This window comes from Neophocaena asiaeorientalis, unplaced genomic scaffold, assembly GCF_003031525.2.
Source record: "Neophocaena asiaeorientalis asiaeorientalis breed wild unplaced genomic scaffold, Neophocaena_asiaeorientalis_V1.1 scaffold249, whole genome shotgun sequence".
NCBI lineage: Eukaryota > Metazoa > Chordata > Mammalia > Artiodactyla > Phocoenidae > Neophocaena > Neophocaena asiaeorientalis.
Genome location: NW_020172625.1, coordinates 7,293,144 through 7,311,719, shown reverse-complemented (window position 1 = coordinate 7,311,719; position 18,576 = coordinate 7,293,144). Strand labels below are relative to the sequence as shown.

General features: G+C 36.3%; 1 protein-coding gene across 1 annotated transcript in view; it reads right to left on the bottom strand.

Annotated features, from left to right (window-relative positions):
- Positions 1-324: 324 nt before the first annotated feature.
- Positions 325-18,576, bottom strand: part of ALDH1A1 (aldehyde dehydrogenase 1 family member A1) — a 41,474-nt gene continuing 23,222 nt past the window's right edge. Inside the window, exons 3-9 of the mRNA XM_024738990.1 lie at positions 13,788-13,928; positions 11,579-11,708; positions 9,927-9,988; positions 8,249-8,377; positions 6,506-6,619; positions 2,229-2,331; positions 325-653 (exon numbers count right to left, since the gene is read on the bottom strand). Coding sequence (XP_024594758.1) covers positions 454-653; positions 2,229-2,331; positions 6,506-6,619; positions 8,249-8,377; positions 9,927-9,988; positions 11,579-11,708; positions 13,788-13,928 — 879 coding nt within the window. The 3' untranslated portion in view covers positions 325-453. The remainder of the gene's footprint in view (positions 654-2,228; positions 2,332-6,505; positions 6,620-8,248; positions 8,378-9,926; positions 9,989-11,578; positions 11,709-13,787; positions 13,929-18,576) is intronic.

Below are 18,576 nucleotides of genomic sequence, written 5' to 3'. Positions count from 1 at the left end.
TATCTTTAGAAGGTCGAGTGACTAAAGACTTTGGAGAGAATTTATAGAGGTGTGCCAGCTGCCTGTATCTGGGATTGGAAGCCGAGAAAAAGGATTGATGCTGAGGAAAGAATAAATGATAGGATTGTTTAAGAACTTCCAAGTGGATAGGAACTGTAAATAGGGATTCAGAGGTGTACAGATCGAGGAAAACAAATTTACAGCATCTGTTATTTTTCCTCACATCTTTAATTTCCAACATATCTCTTCAACTGTTTCTGGATGTGATAACCAGGCAACACAAAACCAGGATACTTTCTTTACCATTGGGAGTTAGATTCATTATTTTTTTAATCACCAAACTGATACAGTATTGTCACCTGGGAAGATATGCGAATGGGAAGCAATCGTATTCAAGTAAAACCAGGTCTAGAGAAGATACTTTATTCTTGTGCCTGGTGAATGCTGTTCCGTCTATTTTCCACTCACCTGAGGGCCTTGATTGACTCCTGGGGTTAGAGGATTTCCAAGAACATACTTTCTAGCCTGCTCAACACTCTTTCGAACAAACTCATCATAAATTGATTCTTCTACAAAGAGCCGGGATGCAGCTATACAACATTGGCCCTGGTGGTAGAATACCCCGTGGTGTGCAAATGCAACAGCACTGTCCACTGCAAAGAAGACATTCATGTTAAAGAAGAGATGTTTTCTAACGATTATATATTTTTATACATCTTTCTCAGAGGTGATATGGTGGTATAAAAATATCATGAGTCATATAGTCATAGATTCAGTATATTCTACCTCATTAGCCAGGTGACACAATAACCTTTCTGATCCTTTATTTGCTACTAAAGTGGTAGTAAAAATAGTAGACTCTGAAATAATAGTAGTTTTTAATACAACTTTAATATGCACAATTCCAAGAATGTGGAAACTATCCTAAGATCAAATCTCACTGCAAGTGATTTTTATAAATATCTCCATTTATAATTAGACGACTGTGAATATTTCTTTCAGGCCTCAGGTTTTAACTAATGACAAAGAAAATATAAAATATCCATTACATTAAATAAGAATTTAAAAACATTCTTAGATACCCTAATCAATAGAAAAAGTGATATTTCTGAAAACAAAAAACCCCATTAAACCCCCCCAAACCTCCAAACAACTAATATTCAGAATTGCTCACCCACCTTACAACCCTATTCTATGAAAACATTTTTCCAAATTTATGTAAAGTGTGCCATGTTATTTCATATATGCCTATAAATTCTTCTTATCTGTTTATTTGAGATGGTTATGTAGGTCTTAAAAAGAGGAAATAGTTTGCTTCATTAGTAGATCCTAAACAACCAGAAGAAAATTTTCTTTGCATTTTAATTTTCTAAATGCAGAAGGTTTAATTTAACATTGTAGCAACTGGATATTGTTATCTTTATTTTGTGAACTAATCACATCTGCTTAGCTGTAGTGAAAGCAGTTTACAGGAAGATTTGGTAAAATCAGAAATCTTGTCATGTCTGTAGAATTTATAAGATAGTGTGCTCTAAAAAGCTTTGGGTAAGATCACAGTAACAACATAAGTCATTTGTGTTGATTGCCTCAGACCAATAATGCAGCTCTTAAAGAGACAGATGAATGTTTGACCTTCTTTTTCTGCTGGAAATAATTGCAGGATTCTACTTGATAATATAATCAGGATGAACCTAGGATATTGTATAATGGAGTCACATCATAATTAGAGATTTAATATATATAAATTCAACTACACCTGCTAGAAAAAAAATGAGAGAAATTACTTAAATAGTAGGCATCCTTTTCCTCTTGCCATTTTATTCAATGAGCGTGTGACCCAGAGAGAAGGGAGACGACAAATGTTCAACTTGCTGTCTCTCCAGCTGGTCTCAGTCCAACGTGTCTGAGGGTATCTCACCACGCTTAAGGTGATGCTAATATTTAAAGGTATGGAATTAAGAAGATACATTACAGCCCCTAAATGCAAAATAGTTAGTTTCTCTAGAGTTCAGCTGAGAAAATAGCAATCTATTCCAAACCAAGAAATTGTGTCTGTGTTGGACTTATCTAGGCGTTATAACTTTAGGACAATTTAAGAGATTTTTAAGAGTAATTTTGGACTCTGGTTAATGCCTTACACCTTGACGTTAGAAGCAAACCCTGCACTGTATGGCATTACCAGACACCAAAAAGAAGGGTGAGAAGTGAGCAGAGTGACTTTTACTCACGGTCGGCATCAGCAAACACTATGCAAGGACTTTTTCCTCCGAGTTCCAGGGTCACCCTCTTCAGATTGCTTTTCCCAGCAGCTTCTTTGATCATTTTGCCAACCTGAAATGGAGCATTACAAAGGAGGAGGCTTAATCTGCTCTCATGAAGGCAGGTTTCTTTAGCGATTTAAATTTATACGATGTTCGTGCCACAGTTACGTTTCATTAGGGAGAAGTGGCATTTTTCCAGATTTGGCACGTTCAGATACCAAAGACTTCTCCATCCAAACATAAACATATGATGGATCATGAAAACAGATATATTGAACGTGATAGCTGATCTTGATGTACATGATCTTGATGTACATGGCTAGACAGGTTATTTTTCATTTTAATCAGAACTTCGTCATTCTTCTGATCAGTCTGACAAATCATGATCCAACCATAATTTATCTATTTTGACTTTTCATCCTTCTGTTGAAATCCAGAAAACTCTATCCAGACAAAGTGGCGTATTTACCAGCCTCGAATCTCTCTCTGCTTCTCGTTTATAATGAGACCCAAAGGTCTTACCCCGACTTGGGCTGCCTCCATTCCTACCCTTCCTTAGGGTCCAGCTCGTATCTTAGCTCCTCTTTGAAGCCATCTATGATGACTCAAGGTGAACATGACCCTTTCTTTCTCTGATCTCCAATAAGTGCCCTCATGAGGACTCGTTTCAGAGTTTCTCTTGGATTGTACTATTTGTATAAATATCAATTTCCCAAACAGATGTTGCCTCCCTGGTAGCAGTGACAATGTCCTATCATTGCATACCTTTTCTCAGCACTGTCTGTCAGAGTGGGCTCACTTAACTATTGATGAACTGATATCCCCTCTCCCCCATGGCTCCCACTCTCACTTTCCCTCTTTCTCATGCTGTCCTCCATACCTTTGAAGAGTGGAGCTTGGAGAAAGAAATTGGGTCTGTGTTCTGTGCTGCTACTTCAGTTAGCTGGAATCCTACTGTTTTTTTTGTTTGTTTGTTTGTTTTCTTATTAATGCTAGTGGCCTCTCTTCAGAGAAAGAGTTTTCATTTTTTTTCTTTATGGATCACTTCCTATGAAGATTAGTTTCTGCATTTCTTTATATTTTTCTCATTTCTAAAATCTGGCCTGTTTTATAATTATTTCTTCTTTCTTTCTTTAATATAACTATTTCTTCCTTATTATTTTTTATTGAAGTCTTAGTACACTAAAAGGATCTTTGCTTTTCTTTTTACAAGGTGATTCATTTTATGTTGCTTCTTTTATTCTCTGGATTTCTTTTCCTCAACACATCAGATTTTAAGAAAAAGTTTCTATCTCAACTGAATAAATGTTAAGTAGACGCTTGCTTGAACGTGTGTTTAAATTTTGACTGTTGAACCGACTCCTACTGTGCATTACAGAGTAGATCATTAATTAATCTGCTGATGTTTTCATCTTATTTAAAATCTTCATGCACTAAATCAAACCCTTAAATGTAGGTTAATAAAAATAAACTAAAAGTAGACTGGCAATGGAGAAACCCTGTTTGAAATTTCTCTTATATCCCATTTTGGTTCCATAACATATTTCTTATGACCACTCTCAAAAATTGAATTTTCATTTGAGGTGATTAAGAATTTTGTATTTTCTAGATAATAATCTTTGCCTTTCTCCCTTTGAATTCTCCAAATTCTTTCTCTGCATCTTTCTTTTATTTTCTGGGGGTTTTGGGGGTTTTTTTGGTTTGTTTTTAGCTTAGAAAGATTTGCTGGAGAAACTTTATTAAAGCAGATAATTTTTGTCTTGGGGAAGGGAGTAAGATCAGAGGCATTTTCCTAAAAGCTACAAATGTCAAAAGAACTAGCATGAAGAATGGTTAGCGGTACGAGTGAGAAAGAAAGGTTACACTTTTACTTCGTGCAGTTTCAGATGGCAAATAAAAGGTTCATTTGAGTTTTCCCAAAGGTCTAGCTAAAGTCAGAATAAGGAAACATCAGTTTTTGCCCCATGATTTTGTTCCCTCACTTGGAAAAAAGTAAAATGTTGTCATTTTTTCCTCAAAAAGGTCTACAATGAAGAGAGGATAAGGACTATTTAGGCTATGGTAAAAAGTATGTTCCATGATATTGTGGCGTTGCCCTTGTGGGGCAGAAGTAGCAAATGCTCAAAACAATGTTCTAACTTAGCACATCCTGCACAACGTGGGTTGGATTCTGTTTTAAATGAATCTAATGGGACATTAAAATTCTTACCATGCCAGAAACATTTTTATAATGAGCGTGACTGCTACAATGAACCACAAAAACATAAAATCCATAGTTTGCCTCTTTCATGGCATTTGGCAAGTTCACTACTATCTTCAAAGCAACGAACTTGAAGCTAAAAGAGGACCCAGAAAGACTGATTTTTTGTGTGGCTTCTAAAATCATCTTAGTCACACTTAATTCTTTAATACTCAATCAGAAGTAGTTACTGTACTGGTTTCTGGAGATGAGAATGAATAAGATGGTCTTTGAGGATAGTCAGCAAAAGGGAGAGAGATACATAACAAAGCAAGGAGCACGTGCTATCATAATTATATATCAGGGACAATGGGGGCACAGATGGAAAGTTTTTAAATTCAGGATGCTCCTGAGACTGCGGAGAAAGCCATAGAGGGCATGTGATGGGAGCCACATTATAGTAGGTGTGGCCACGCATGAGCAAACGCCTGCGGGAATGAAAAGATGCATGAAATAATCAGGAAGTGATGGGGCAGCGATGCAGAAATATTTTGTGGAGAAGGGACCTCTTCCCTCACACCTTATGAACTAGTGTGAGAAATTAAAGAGTGAGGGAAGGAACAAGGGAATGGAAATGACTCTAGAACACACAATAATCATGCCATTTAGTGACTACTCTGTAGGATGCTAAATGTTTTACTACTCATTAGCTTATTCAGTTTTATTTGGTATAACTCAATAAAGTAGATATTATTATTCCCATTTTACATATGAAGAAACTCAAGTTTAGTAAGGATACTTAACTTTTGGAAGACATACTGCTAGGAGGGGTAGACTGAGAATTTAAACCAAGATGTTTCCTAGTCTTCTCATACCAAAGTTTTCTGGGGGAGGGGGCAGATAAAGTACCCCTAAAGTGCTGTAGGGGTTCAGGGATGAGCCAAGACAAACAGGCAGTGATGCAGAGATGGCATCGTGGAACAGTAGCCTCTGGCTCAGACAAACTAGAGAAGCGTGTGGGATCTAGAGCAGAAGCTGTATGTGGCGTCCCTGTTGGGAAAGGTCTACAGTGCTAGGCTGAGAAATTGGTACCTTCCTGCTTTACCTCCTCTGCTATGATTTCAACCTGTGACTTCATCATGTTTTAATTTATTGCTGTGTCTTGACCATTACCAATTGTTTTGTCCACAGACTCCTGATTGAAGAATTGGTTTTCCCCTACCTCAATTAGGAGTTTGTAGAATGTAAACTTTTTCTACTCTATGTCTAAAAAAAACAAGAAAAAATTATATATTGATATATCTAGTTTAAAAAAGATCAAGAAAAATAAAATTTTATTTTCTATCATTTTAGTTCTCTATGTAAACTACTCTTTATATTGGAGTGGCTAATTAGGAGTATAAAATAATCAAATTAGCCTTTCCACACTATCTGGAATGTTCTTCCTGTTTCTCCAGAAAGTTAAAAAAGTAACCATTTTCAACACCCAGAACATTTAAAGAGCATTTAGCATCCCTCCTCTCCCCCATCCCTCTCCTCTGAAGTGCCCACGGCTGGGGTCCTGTTCTTTAATCTTCTGGATAGCCAAGCTGGAGCTACTGAGGCAGAAAAGTTAGGTTGGATCAGGAAGCTGAGCTGCTGACTCCTTTTCAGAATGTTCAGGGAAGAGAGAGCCCCAAATAAGGAGCTAAGGGTGAGGCTCTGCTCTTTGATTTCCCTAATCCACAGGATAAAATTACAATTCATTCATACAAATCACTGTGGCCTAATTTATATTTTTTATCATAAACCTTACTAATCATACAACAAGGTCTAATCAGCCATATTTCTCGTCAGAGAAAGTAATAACATACTAAAAACAGTTTACTCCAGTCCTTCTGCTTTTGTAATAGGTATTTCGTTTCATCTCAACGACATCTGCTTATGTTCTATAAACATGTGTGAAGGCTAGAATAAGGAACAAATCATTAAAAGAACTTTTGTTTTAAGGAAATGTCAGCTTAAAAACAGTAACATAAAACATGCTTCCAACTGCTTCACTGCTGGCCTCAGTAAATGATGTTACCTGTGTTGATCCTGTGAAGGCCACTTTGTCTACATCCATGTGAGAAGAAATGGCCGCCCCTGCAGTAGGCCCGTAACCAGGGACAATATTCACTACTCCAGGAGGAAACCCTGCCTAAAAGATAACAAGTAAAATAGTTAGAACAGAACTGATCATTTAATTCTACAGAAAAAAGAGGAGAGTATGGGATCAAAGCTGCCTCTTTATGCTAATCTTATGAGTTTCTCTACAAAGAAAGATGCATATAGGTGGTTTTATTATTTATTATTATTCTTATTTCATTGTTTAGCCCACTTAAAATAACCTCAAGGGTTGCATTATTGATGGACTATTTCTCCTCAGAGTAAGTCCATCTTTGACTTTCATGGATCATTTGCTCCAATGATGGCTGTCTCAAATTTTATAATAGTAACTCAAAAAGATAGTGTGTGTAAAAGTGGTTGGTAAATTACTCACAAAGAAGGAAAACAATGTGTTTATTATCCATTCAGCAAAAATAAGAAACTAAAGCGATCTTAACATTTTTAGTTTCTACCTGTTGATTGATCAGGGCATACCAACTAGGTTGCAAATTCCTATCAGCATTATTTAATCAGAAAAATGTTAGGTTAAAAATGGTCATCCCATTCATGATCAAGCTTCACAGATTGATTCCAATCCCAATTAAAGAATTATCAAGTATAGAGCAGTGTGGCAACTGAAACAACACATTGAAATTTCATGTTATTTGCATCAAAATGTCTCATTTTGACATCTCTTTTGCCTACTTGTAATTTGAAGTGAAGAATATTTTTAAGATATGGATTCAGATTTCCTGAATTTTAAATTTCTAGGGACTAAAGCTTATTTTTTAAATATTGGTATGATATAAAGGACAGTAACTTGTTTGCAAGAAAAAATATATTAAAACAATCTAGATAGTTGATGAAAATAAATTTTATGTGCTCTTTTGTCAGTTTTTGAGCAGGAAGGTAAATGCAGAGGAAACAGTAATAGAAAAGAGAATATAAAGGTATTCCCTCATTGGTGAATGAGTTTAGAAATAATGTAGCCCAATGCCACAAGCAAGCATATTAGCTCAGAAGCCTCCAACTGTCAGATAGACTAGTTTAAGCTAGTTTAAATTTGTAGAATTTCCAGGCTGTTAGTTGCAGTTATATACCAACTTACAGTTCAACATTTGAAAGAAAATCATAGCAATTTCAACATGAACTTGCATTCATGGGTGTTGGGCAAAAGAAATTAAAAAAGTGATCATAAGGTGCAGTTGGACATGAAACTTTTGGTCTGGCTTCCTGTCCTCCTTTGGGCAGAGGTTCATTTGGGTTGACTGCCGAAAGTCCCTGCCAGCAGCTATGCTTAATGCTTCCCCACTGGACAGGAGCCATTGGCAGATAATGTAGTTTACAGTAGCAACAGATGAAGTCTTCCTACTGTAAATCAGGACTACTGATTTCTTGCACATTTTTTTTTAAGATATTTGAAATACAACTTTATTCTGATTCTAAACGAAAAGAAATGGGAATGACAGTAACAAACAAGATTCCCCCTCTCAATATTGTCATGTGACTGTAGCAGTCTTATATTTGAAACTCAAGGAGGAAACAACTGTGTTCCAAAACAGCTAAATATGCAGGTCCAAAAAATAAAGGTTTTTTTTTTTTAACGGCCACATTCACTCCAAAGCCCATCCATCTCCTTCAGCATCCAAAGATTAAACATATTTTGATTTAGGAAACGTACCTCTTTTATTAAAGATGCCATGTGAAGAGCAGTCAGAGGGGTTTGCTCTGCTGGTTTCACAACCACTGTGTTTCCGCAGCTGAGGGCAGGCCCTATTTTCCAAATGAGCATGACCAATGGGAAATTCCACTAGAAAGCAATATATAACAATAGATTCTTTGTATTGCTGAAAGCCACATTTGCTAATCTAACTTCCACATTATACACTCCCTGTAGATGTTAAACAAGAATTGTAGTAGTTTTGTTTAATCATCTGGTATATTCTAATTAAGTTCATTGCTCAAAGCAACTCATAAATGCTAAAAAAAAAAAAAAAAAACCCTCCAAACAAACTAGATACAGGAAGAGAGCAGGAGAAAGTCATAAAATTTTATCAAGTGCTGTTATTTTGAGTTCTTTTTCTACCAGGAAAAAAAATCACTGCATGGTTTAGAAATCAAGCCTTACTATTAAATATATTGTAAGTTACCTGTAAGGGTTTAAAAAGTGTAATTATTCCTCCCTCCCTATAGGTCTTTAAATGTAACCATTTATCCAATAATAATATATAGTAGTATTTAATTCCAAGACAGATATCTTGCTAAAGACACAGAAGTCTAGGGTCTGGAGGCTGACAGCTTGGTTCACATCAGCTCAATCACTGAGCAGCCATGTCAATTCAGACAAGTTATATGCATTTTGTGTATGATTTCATCATCTATAAGTGCTGAAAACAGTCCTCTCTACTTCAGAAGGTTGTCCTGGGGATTCATAGAGAAAGTGGGCCAAATGTTTAATGCAGTGAATTGTTCATCACAGGCATACAGTAAATATTAACAATTCTTAGTATTCAGGATTATGTAGTTTTTATGGGTTTTATTGGGATTTTTGAACTAATGAGCAATTTCATTCAAAATGTTAATATGTATACATTTCAATCTCATTGGAGCAGAAGATAAGTCATTGCCACTTCCTCATCTAAGAACATCAGGACATTTTATCATCTTTTCGTTTGGCCTTTTTGGCCTTTCTGAATATGTCAGTTAAAGTGAAATCATTGATAGTCTCCTATTTGTTGGACATAAAAGGAAATCTTCATGATTCTGCTTAAAATGGTACGTTCTCTAAGAGGAATGTGGAGTATCAAAGCCTCTTATCTGAAGGTAGGATATATTCCATACTGTGCTCCAAATGCCTCTGGCACAGTTTCTTCCATTTAGTTAAGAAATTTCATTCAATTTGAACACTCTGGTTGCTACTATTCTCTATGTTGAGAAGTCCCAATGAGGATATATTGATAAAAAGTGTTGGAGAGTGGTTGGCCATACTATACTTCACTGAAATGCTTGGCGTCTTGCACGATGACCACTTTGCTATGTACATGTAAAGCATGGGTCTTAAACAGAGTGCACAATACATCTTCTTAAAAACAAGCCATAGAGTAAAAGGTTAAGGTTTGGTGATGCTGTATATGGAAACACACTCAAGAGATATGCCAGAATATAGATAGGTTTCTGGACTACTAGTTCGTATCCAAAGGGTACGGCCACAGAGAGACCCAAGTTCAACAATTACTATATTTGCTCCACATTTAGCAAATATCTAAGCATTCATTTGTGCCCAAGAAATCTTCATTAACAAAAGAAATAGAATTGGAACTCACTTTTTTTTAACTGAAACTTATATGAGGGCAACTTACAGGAATGATTTGGCCACACACACCAATAGGCTCATTTCTTGTATAAGTAAAAAAGTTTCCATCTGAAAAATAAAACACACAATCATTTATAGACAAATGTGCTTGATATTCACAGAATGGTGGTTTGGGGCTGATGTGAGAGGAAGGTATAGACAATAATTTTTAAAAAAGAAAGAGAGAACATATCTCTGCTTATTTACAAAATGAAAAACTGAGCCCTCAAATAGTAATTTGAAATGAGAGGAACCATAAAACTGAGTTAGGTCAAAGCAAAGATGCACAATTGGAAAAGATCTGAACGATATTTATTCTATCTCTGATCCTATAGGAGGGCTACTTTCTAAATCATACTTGTTCTCCGTTTCCTTTCTTTCATGATAAAGGAAATAAAAGGTGTGTAACTAAGAAAGAAACTGTTAGAGTTCTGTTTCTGACAGCTCTGAGTTCTACCAGCAATTTTTTAAGTGCATAATATAATTTTAAAAATAGTAAAATTAAAATATAGTAGAATTAAAAAAATATCTCCCTGTGAGTGACAAGCCTTTCCTACTGGCTTGTTCTAAAAAGTCCTCTTCTTTTTGCCTACCGAACAATAAAAGCAAGCTCTCTTAATCTATGGAAAAAAATGCCAGAAGTAAAGGACATTTCCATCTGGATTTGATTGATTCATGTGCCTCCAAGTTTGATGTGGTCATCCTGAGGTTGCACTGTGCTTTGTGTTCGTTCTAGTTCCCACAAAAGTTTCCTGGCTATCATAGCAAGAAGGCTACTTATCAAGATCGATTTGTACTTTAAATGGTTTCTCCCATTTTATCAAAGGGTAAAGTAAAAGTTTCTGAAATAACCACAGTTCTTGGTCCCATCATGGTTTCACTCTCCCCTTTCCACTTCCTGGCTCTCACATCTAACCAGTGGGATGCTCCAGTTAGATTGGAAATGCACTTCGGGGCCAGTCCTGGAGGGTGTTGTATTTCCATAGTCAATACGTTTATATGAATTAAATTCTACTTGTAATGTTTTCTGACTCGATGCCTTTTCATATTCCTATCCTGTTGTGTACATACTCTATTAAGATACTAAAATGCATACACATTCACTCACACAAATTCTTAAGTCGTAAACACAGACCCATCTTTCTTTGAAACTATTTGAAACAAATCAATGTGAATTAGTTTGTTTAATTAGTCTGCTCTAACTATACTGAGTTAGACCAGGCACAGATGACCATAGCTGACTCATACTGGAACATACAAAGAGGCTTAAATAATTACATTATAGAAAGGGTATAAATGTCACCATTGGAATAAAACCCAAATAAATAATTTCAGAGGCCAGCTCTGAAAAGTTTGAGTTCTTAGAGAGACAACTGCTTAAATCAGTAATTGTGGGCATACGAATGTTCTTACTTTAATATTTTCTAAAGTATCTATAGTGTTATCTTCTGCATAATTATGTTGAAACAATTTTAAAACCCATATGATGAATCTTAGCAGAACGTCCAGGTTCAGAACTGCATTGTCTCAAAGTCAAGAAGAAAATAATTCTGCCCTACTTGGTTGACATCTTTAAAAGGGAGAGTTTGGAATTTTTCATCTCTACAATAATCTCCTCACCCCTACCGTCACCCACGGTGGTTTCCCAAAGCTACTTACCAATGGGTATCGTGCGGCCCTGGATCTTGTCAGCCCAACCTGCACAGTAGCGTAATGTTTTTATACAGCCTCCTAAATCCATCAGATATGCATTGGAAAATAGTTTTCCACCATTCATTGACTCCATTGTCTGAAAAAGAGATCACACCCCAAATCTAAACTTCCACAGAAATTTTAGATTAAAAAAATAGTCAATATTTTGAGTAATCGTGTGCTAGAGAATTTTGAAAATACTAGAAGAAGTCCTGTAAGCAATCTTTTGTAACCTCCTCTTTTTAAAAAGGAGACTAAAAAAAGAGTTAAAAGGACTTGCTTAAGATCATACTTGCTTAAGGACATAGCAAGATCTGGGTAGAAAAGGTAGTGAGATTCTGGTTTCTAAACCCTAGTGCCCTTCTATCTCATTCTGAACGTCCGCCAGTGAACCAGCTTTCTAGGAATTGGTCACAATTTGATATACACACAGCTTGTGAGAGTGGCACTTAGTCTCCTTAGTCAGATCAGAGTTCCAACAAGATTTCACTTATTGTATGATACAACTGTGGGTGACAATTTACTGTCAGTGACCATTAATAATGCCTCAATAATCATTTTTAATTTTTACATGCCATCTGGATATTCACACAAACTTAAGTAACCCCTGGATTTTTTTTTAATCCATGAGTTTCCTTCAACAAAAGTTTAAATTGTGAAACTCTGAGTTTTGCCACAATCAAAATTATTGTTTGAATGGTCAGGCTGTAAAGTTCAACATTTTCTAGTCTAGTGCCCTAATGGTTTTAGGATGACCTCTCTCTTCTTTTCCTCCTTTTCTTAAGCAGAACTGTGAAGACTTTGGGGTGTAATGTTCTGCTGGGGCAGGAGTGTACAGGTGATAAACTCTTAAATCAGTTCCTTATCTGTTGTACAGTCTTCTCTCTCTGCATTATATTGTATGCTACCTCAAAACTTAATCAAATATGATTTTTGTATGCTTACTCTTTGTTCCCCCCTTACGATCTTATGCTGACAGAGGCAGTCAACATTCTGTAATTCACAGATCAGATAAATTAGGGAATGCAAGTTTTAACAAATTCTGCTTTCTTCCTGCAGGATGTTTTGGTTATGGTTGTTGTATTGTGTATAACTTCTAATTCCATATTTTTACATACTTTGAATTATGCTGAATCTTTGATTGGATAATAAATGGCCTTTTGATTAACTATAATTGCTAATGTTGATTTTAAAAAACATAAGCCTTTCTGTTGCCGCCAGTTAAGATTCTAAAGGTAGTAAAAACTTACTCTGAAATCTGATGTTGCTGTTGCTTTGTGTTAAATTGGCTTCTCTAGGAAAAAACAAGGAAACACCTCCCCCACTCATTTTATGTGCTGATTCATATAACTGCTGAAATGTGTTTTAAAAAGCAGTATACATAAAAATAACATTTTTATAAACACATGAATGGATTTTTCTTTATTATTCGCTCTTTCACCTATAAAAAGAACATAATTTATTCAAGACCATTGTGAACATGTACATTTCAGGAAAGGAAAAAGTGGCCATTTTATTAACTGTCTTGGTGGGCTAGATTATGGAGAAATAAGGTTTATTTTAAAGAAATATCCTTGGCACCTTTAACAAACTCCATGAGATTTTTTCACTTGAGGAGTTCAGTGGTCAAGTAAGTTCAAGAAAGCTGGTATATTATTCTAGGATCTTCATGCTGCATGTGACCTTATTTTATAAAGGCTCAGAAATTCTACAGTAAAGGAAAGAAACTTGTTTAATTGGATCTAACTCAGGGTCTGCCCTGGTGGTGCAGTGGTTAAGACTCCATGCTCCCAATGCAGGGGGCCTGGGTTTGATCCCTGGTCAGGGAACTAGATGCCACGTGCATGCCGCAACTAAGGAGCCCGCCTGCCACAACTAAGACCCAGTGCAACTAACTAACTTAACTAAATAAATAAATAAAGCAAAAAGAACCAATGTTTAGACTGTAGACTCTATTCTGGGAGTAGACATTAACGTCATCTAAAACCAGAGTGCAGATTACTTACTATCCGAGAATAAGCTCAATGGTACCATTCATATACAAGAGCTGGTAGAAGTCTTTTTGTTTTATTTGTAGAGAGTATATAGTGAACACTAAAATTAAAACAACTCACCAATCCAAACAATGAACGCTTTCTAGAGATTTTGAGTTCTGCGTAGTTCGGTTAATACTCACTGCCAGAAGCAGACGATCTCTTTCGATTAAATCAGCCAACTTGTTTATTAGCCGTCCTCTCTCTGAAGCATCCATAGTACGCCATGGAGAGCCAATCTGAAAAGACTGTCTTGCGGCCTTCACTGCTTTGTCAACATCCTCCTGCAAGTCAAAGAATTCAATTCGTGGGCTAAATACATTAGCAAATCCAGTGGCAATAACCCTATAAAATACACTAAAACTCCTCATAAGCTGTGTCTTCATCAGCCTAATTCCAGCATACTGTACAAACTCAACTACCATATATTGGAATTATACCTGCTGCCTACTCTTTGGAATGATGAGTACCACACACATAGCACATGCTTGATTTCCTAGAATAGAAATATTATATTTTAATAGTTCCTATTATTGGCGTGCTTACCATATATCAGGTAATGTTCTAATTGCTTTATGAGTTAATTAAATTAACTCATTTAATTCTTTTTTTGTTTTTGTTTTTGGTTTTGTGTGGTATGTGGGCCTCTCACTGTTGTGGCCTCTCCCGTTGCGGAGCACAGGCTCCGGACGCGCAGGCTCAGCGGCCATGGCTCACGGGCCCAGCCGCTCCGCGGCATGTGGGATCTTCCCGGACCAGGGCATGAACCCGTGTCCCCTGCATCGGCAGATGGACTCTCAACCACTGCGCCACCAGAGAAACCCTCATTTAATTCTTAATAATTTTATGAGACAGATACGTTCCCCATTTTACAGATGAAGAAACTGAAGCAAAGAGAAAGAGGAGATTTGCCCAAGCTCAATAGCTGAAAGTGGCTGAACTGTGTTTTAAAAGGAGCCCAGCTGACTGTAGAGTCTTTGCTCTTCACCACTGCATTTTACTGCTTTGGTGATTGGTTTGTCAAGAGTTCTAGGGAAAGCTCAAGATCTAAAATAGTGAATATCTTCTTGGATCTCTGGTGACTTTATGGGTTGTGTACTCTTATGAAGAACCTACTGAAGGGTGAATAAGAACTGTGTTTTGCTGTTTAAGAGTAAACATTATAAATATGTGCTCATTCCTCTTGTTCAGAGGGAAAAAGGCACAGAGGCAGCGGGTCTGGTATAGAGAAAGGGCGGTATATTACAACCTCTTATTTCCCAATTAGGTACAAAGAGTTCCTTTCATTCCCTAACTAGGTAAAGAAGTCAGTTTCTTATTATTAAGGCACTGCTTAAAATTACATTAATTCAAGCAAAAGTCAAATAATTGAGTAATTTCACACTCAGTCTTCTTGCTGTCTCTCATCTGTCCTCACTCATACTCTTTTTTCTGAACTGGTTTATTCCTCCTGTTGTTTCCTAGTCTGCCTCAGTTAAATACTTTCCCTGGCCACTCATTCCCATAGATCTTTGTTCAGATCCCATCTGAGCGCCTATAGAATACACCTACTACAAAAATCACTACCTCTTCTATTACTACTTTGTCTTTTTTCCTTCCTCCATCTAATCAGCTGCAAACACTTTAAAGGCATAGATTTTCCCAATCTTCTTTTGCTTATCAGTCTGGTCACTACATGGAGCTATATAAGCTCCACAAATCATGGTACCTCTTAGGCCAGTGGGTTGTCTTTTGTGCAGGAGCCATAGTTTCCTTAAAGAATCTGAAGGGAAAATTGTCCTAAATTTTTTTAAGTTGCTCAAATTAAGCTGAACCCATTTAACGATGATACCCCCCCCCTTTGGGAGGCATGGATCTCAGATTAATATTCCCTGCCTTTGATTATATTCAGTCAAGAAGTCCCAAACTGGGAATTCCCTGGTGGTCCAGTGGTTAGGACTCCACACTTCCACTGCAGGGACATGGGTTTGATCCCTGGTTGGAGAACAAAGATCCCACGTAGCGCCACCAAAAAAAAAAAAAAATCCCAAACTTACAAGTCTGCATATTAAAATATAAGAAAAGTAAATTATTTTTACATTATTTATCACCACACTAAGATGATCTTGGGCCAGAGGGACATTTTAGAAGTATAATTCGGTCTGATTAAGTGATAATATTATCACAATACAGACTACAAGCAAACATTCTTTCACTGTAACCATCACACACTTGTGTATCTTTTCTTTTTAAAAAAATTTTTTTTATTTAATTTTATTTATTTTTTTATACAGCAGGTTCTTATTAGTCACTTATATATCTTACTGTCTAACTTTTGAGAGAATAGTGATTATGTACAATAAAATACATGTATTCTTACTCTCCCTTCCTGAGAAATATATATACAGTCATATTTTGGGCATTCAGTTAATCACATTGATTGCTTATATTTGGACATTGTGTTATGCCATAGGTTCTCACCTTTTCCAAATTATATTGGAAGAGCACTGTTGAAAACAATTAAAAAGCAAACCACAAGAATCTGAAATTGCCAGCATGACCTGTGGATACCACAGCTTATAAAATACATTCTGCTCTGTGTTTAAAAAGGTCTGTGTGACACAGCTTTCGTATGGATCCGTGTGCTCCGTGTTCACTCATCAGCCTTAGCCAAATATGGTTTATCATAGGCATCCTGGCCTCTCAAAGGGATATGGAATAATTGGCTTCAAGACAAGGAACGCTGCCATATGGAAAATATGTTCCTGGAGAATGCTGCTATAAATACAGACGTTTTTGTATCATGCTTCTCCTTTTCTCATATATTTTATCTTGCTGGCACAGAAATAGAATAATGGTAGTTAATATATAGGTCTGGAACAAAACAACCCTGATGTGAATTCTGGTTCCTCACCTATTAGCTATGTAAGCTTTGGAGCATCCATCTATTCATTCATCCATCTATCTAAAGATTTGCTAAACACTCTATTCTGTAGCATTCTTATCAGGCTGCTAACGATAAAGTAGTGAAGTAAAGAGACTGGCCTTTTGAAAATCCCAATTGTGTGGGAGAAACATACAACCAAATAATCACATCATTATTATAAACCATGAGAAATATTCTGAAGTGAACTATATTGTGATATGACTTCTCTCACCTTTGGTTTTCTTATCTTTAAAATAGGGATAATGTACCTCATGGAGTTCTGTTGAAGATTAAATAAGGTGACACTTGAAACACATTTTCTGTGACAGACATTATGTTAAGTGTTCATTAAATGGTAGTAAGTGCTATTGGAATCAGAGCAGTCAAAACAACCTTAAAATAACTCTCAGCAGTTGTAGTGTGTTTTAATCCTTCCTTTCAGTTTTCACTGCCCTGTATTATTTTAGGCTGTCATTATCTTGTATCGTTGCTAGCCTTCCTAAGTCCATTTTCTTCTCTCCCCAAACTGTCTTGCCTATTGCTACCAGGCTAATCTTCCTCAAATAATTTGACCTTATCACTTTCCCCTTCCAATATTTGCAAATGCCCCCTTTGCCCACAGTCCTTAGGTCAGACTTCTCTTTCTGATTTTCAAAGCCTAGCATTTTGGGGCCCCACTTCACCTACTCAAACTTGTGCTCACATTTTTTCTGCTCTGTCTGGCCCAACTACTTCTCACCTTTGCTCCTATAATTCTCCTCGCCTAGAATGTTCTACCAGCACACCTCTTTCCTTTCAAAATCCTACATATTCTTTAAGACGCAGCTCAAATATCACAACCTACCTACACCCTTGCCAGATTAATCCAGCTTGATAATAGCTACTAGTTAAGAGCTTACTAAGTTCCTGGCACTATGCTAAACCCTTTATAACCCCACAGTTACTGCTGTAGTTAAGCATCACAGACCTTGTTTTATAGGACATGAAATCTAGCAGATAGTAGAACCAAAATTTAGTCCCAAATCTGACTCCAAAATCCAGTTGTATAGCTCTTCAAGGCTATCCTGATAATGATCTCATTTGCAATGAATACTCACTGCTATCTCTATTATAAGCTATAATACTTCCTACTATTTGGGTCTACAATAGGCAGTTTATAAATATTTAATAAGTTTATTATGCATCTTATAAACTCATTATGTTACATTGATTTTATATAAGCATGCTCCTTATATAAATAATTTTCTTATATTGATATTTACAAAATAATTCATATCTTAATTGATTCCATTATATAACAAAGCTTTTACATTAACCCAAACTATTAGGCATAAGGGGTTTTTGTAAATTATTATTATTTTTTTTTTATTCCAAGACTATTACTATTTCTTGGATTTTTAATCCATGACTAGCATTTCCAAGGACATAATTTTTTAACTAACTAGAAAACAATTTGATACCATTAACTCAGATTTTCTACCATCAATAATACTTTTACCTTATAGTGTTTAAAATGTTCCTTTTTGAAGTAGGGACCACAAGTTGAAAAGACGAAATTAAGGAAGGACTGAACTCTTCCATCCCTCCCAGACCGTGCATTTGCATATGAAATTTGTTCAGATTTGGAGAAAGTAGTTATCAGACCAGTTTTACACCTGTCATAGGCATTTACTTTAATGGACATTTACTTTTATCCCCACCAATTATTTGTTAGGTCATGCTTTAGTATTAAAAGCAGTTTTCGGGATTAGTCAGTATAGCCCAAAAGAGCCACTGAAGTGAAAAGAAAACAGTTCCCACCCCCATCTGTGCTTTTCTTTGTAACCTGCATTTGTTCTTGCCCTTCCTCCTTTCTTTACAGTACCATTGAAAGGCGGTATGTAGCCCATTGTTAGCTCCATTCTACTCATCAATTAAATCCTTAAAACCTCTTGGCTCATTATCTAAAGAGTCAGTTCCAGAATATTAGGTTTACTGTGACCATGTAATTTACTAGATTTGTACCTTTCACTAAGCAACGTTGGAAG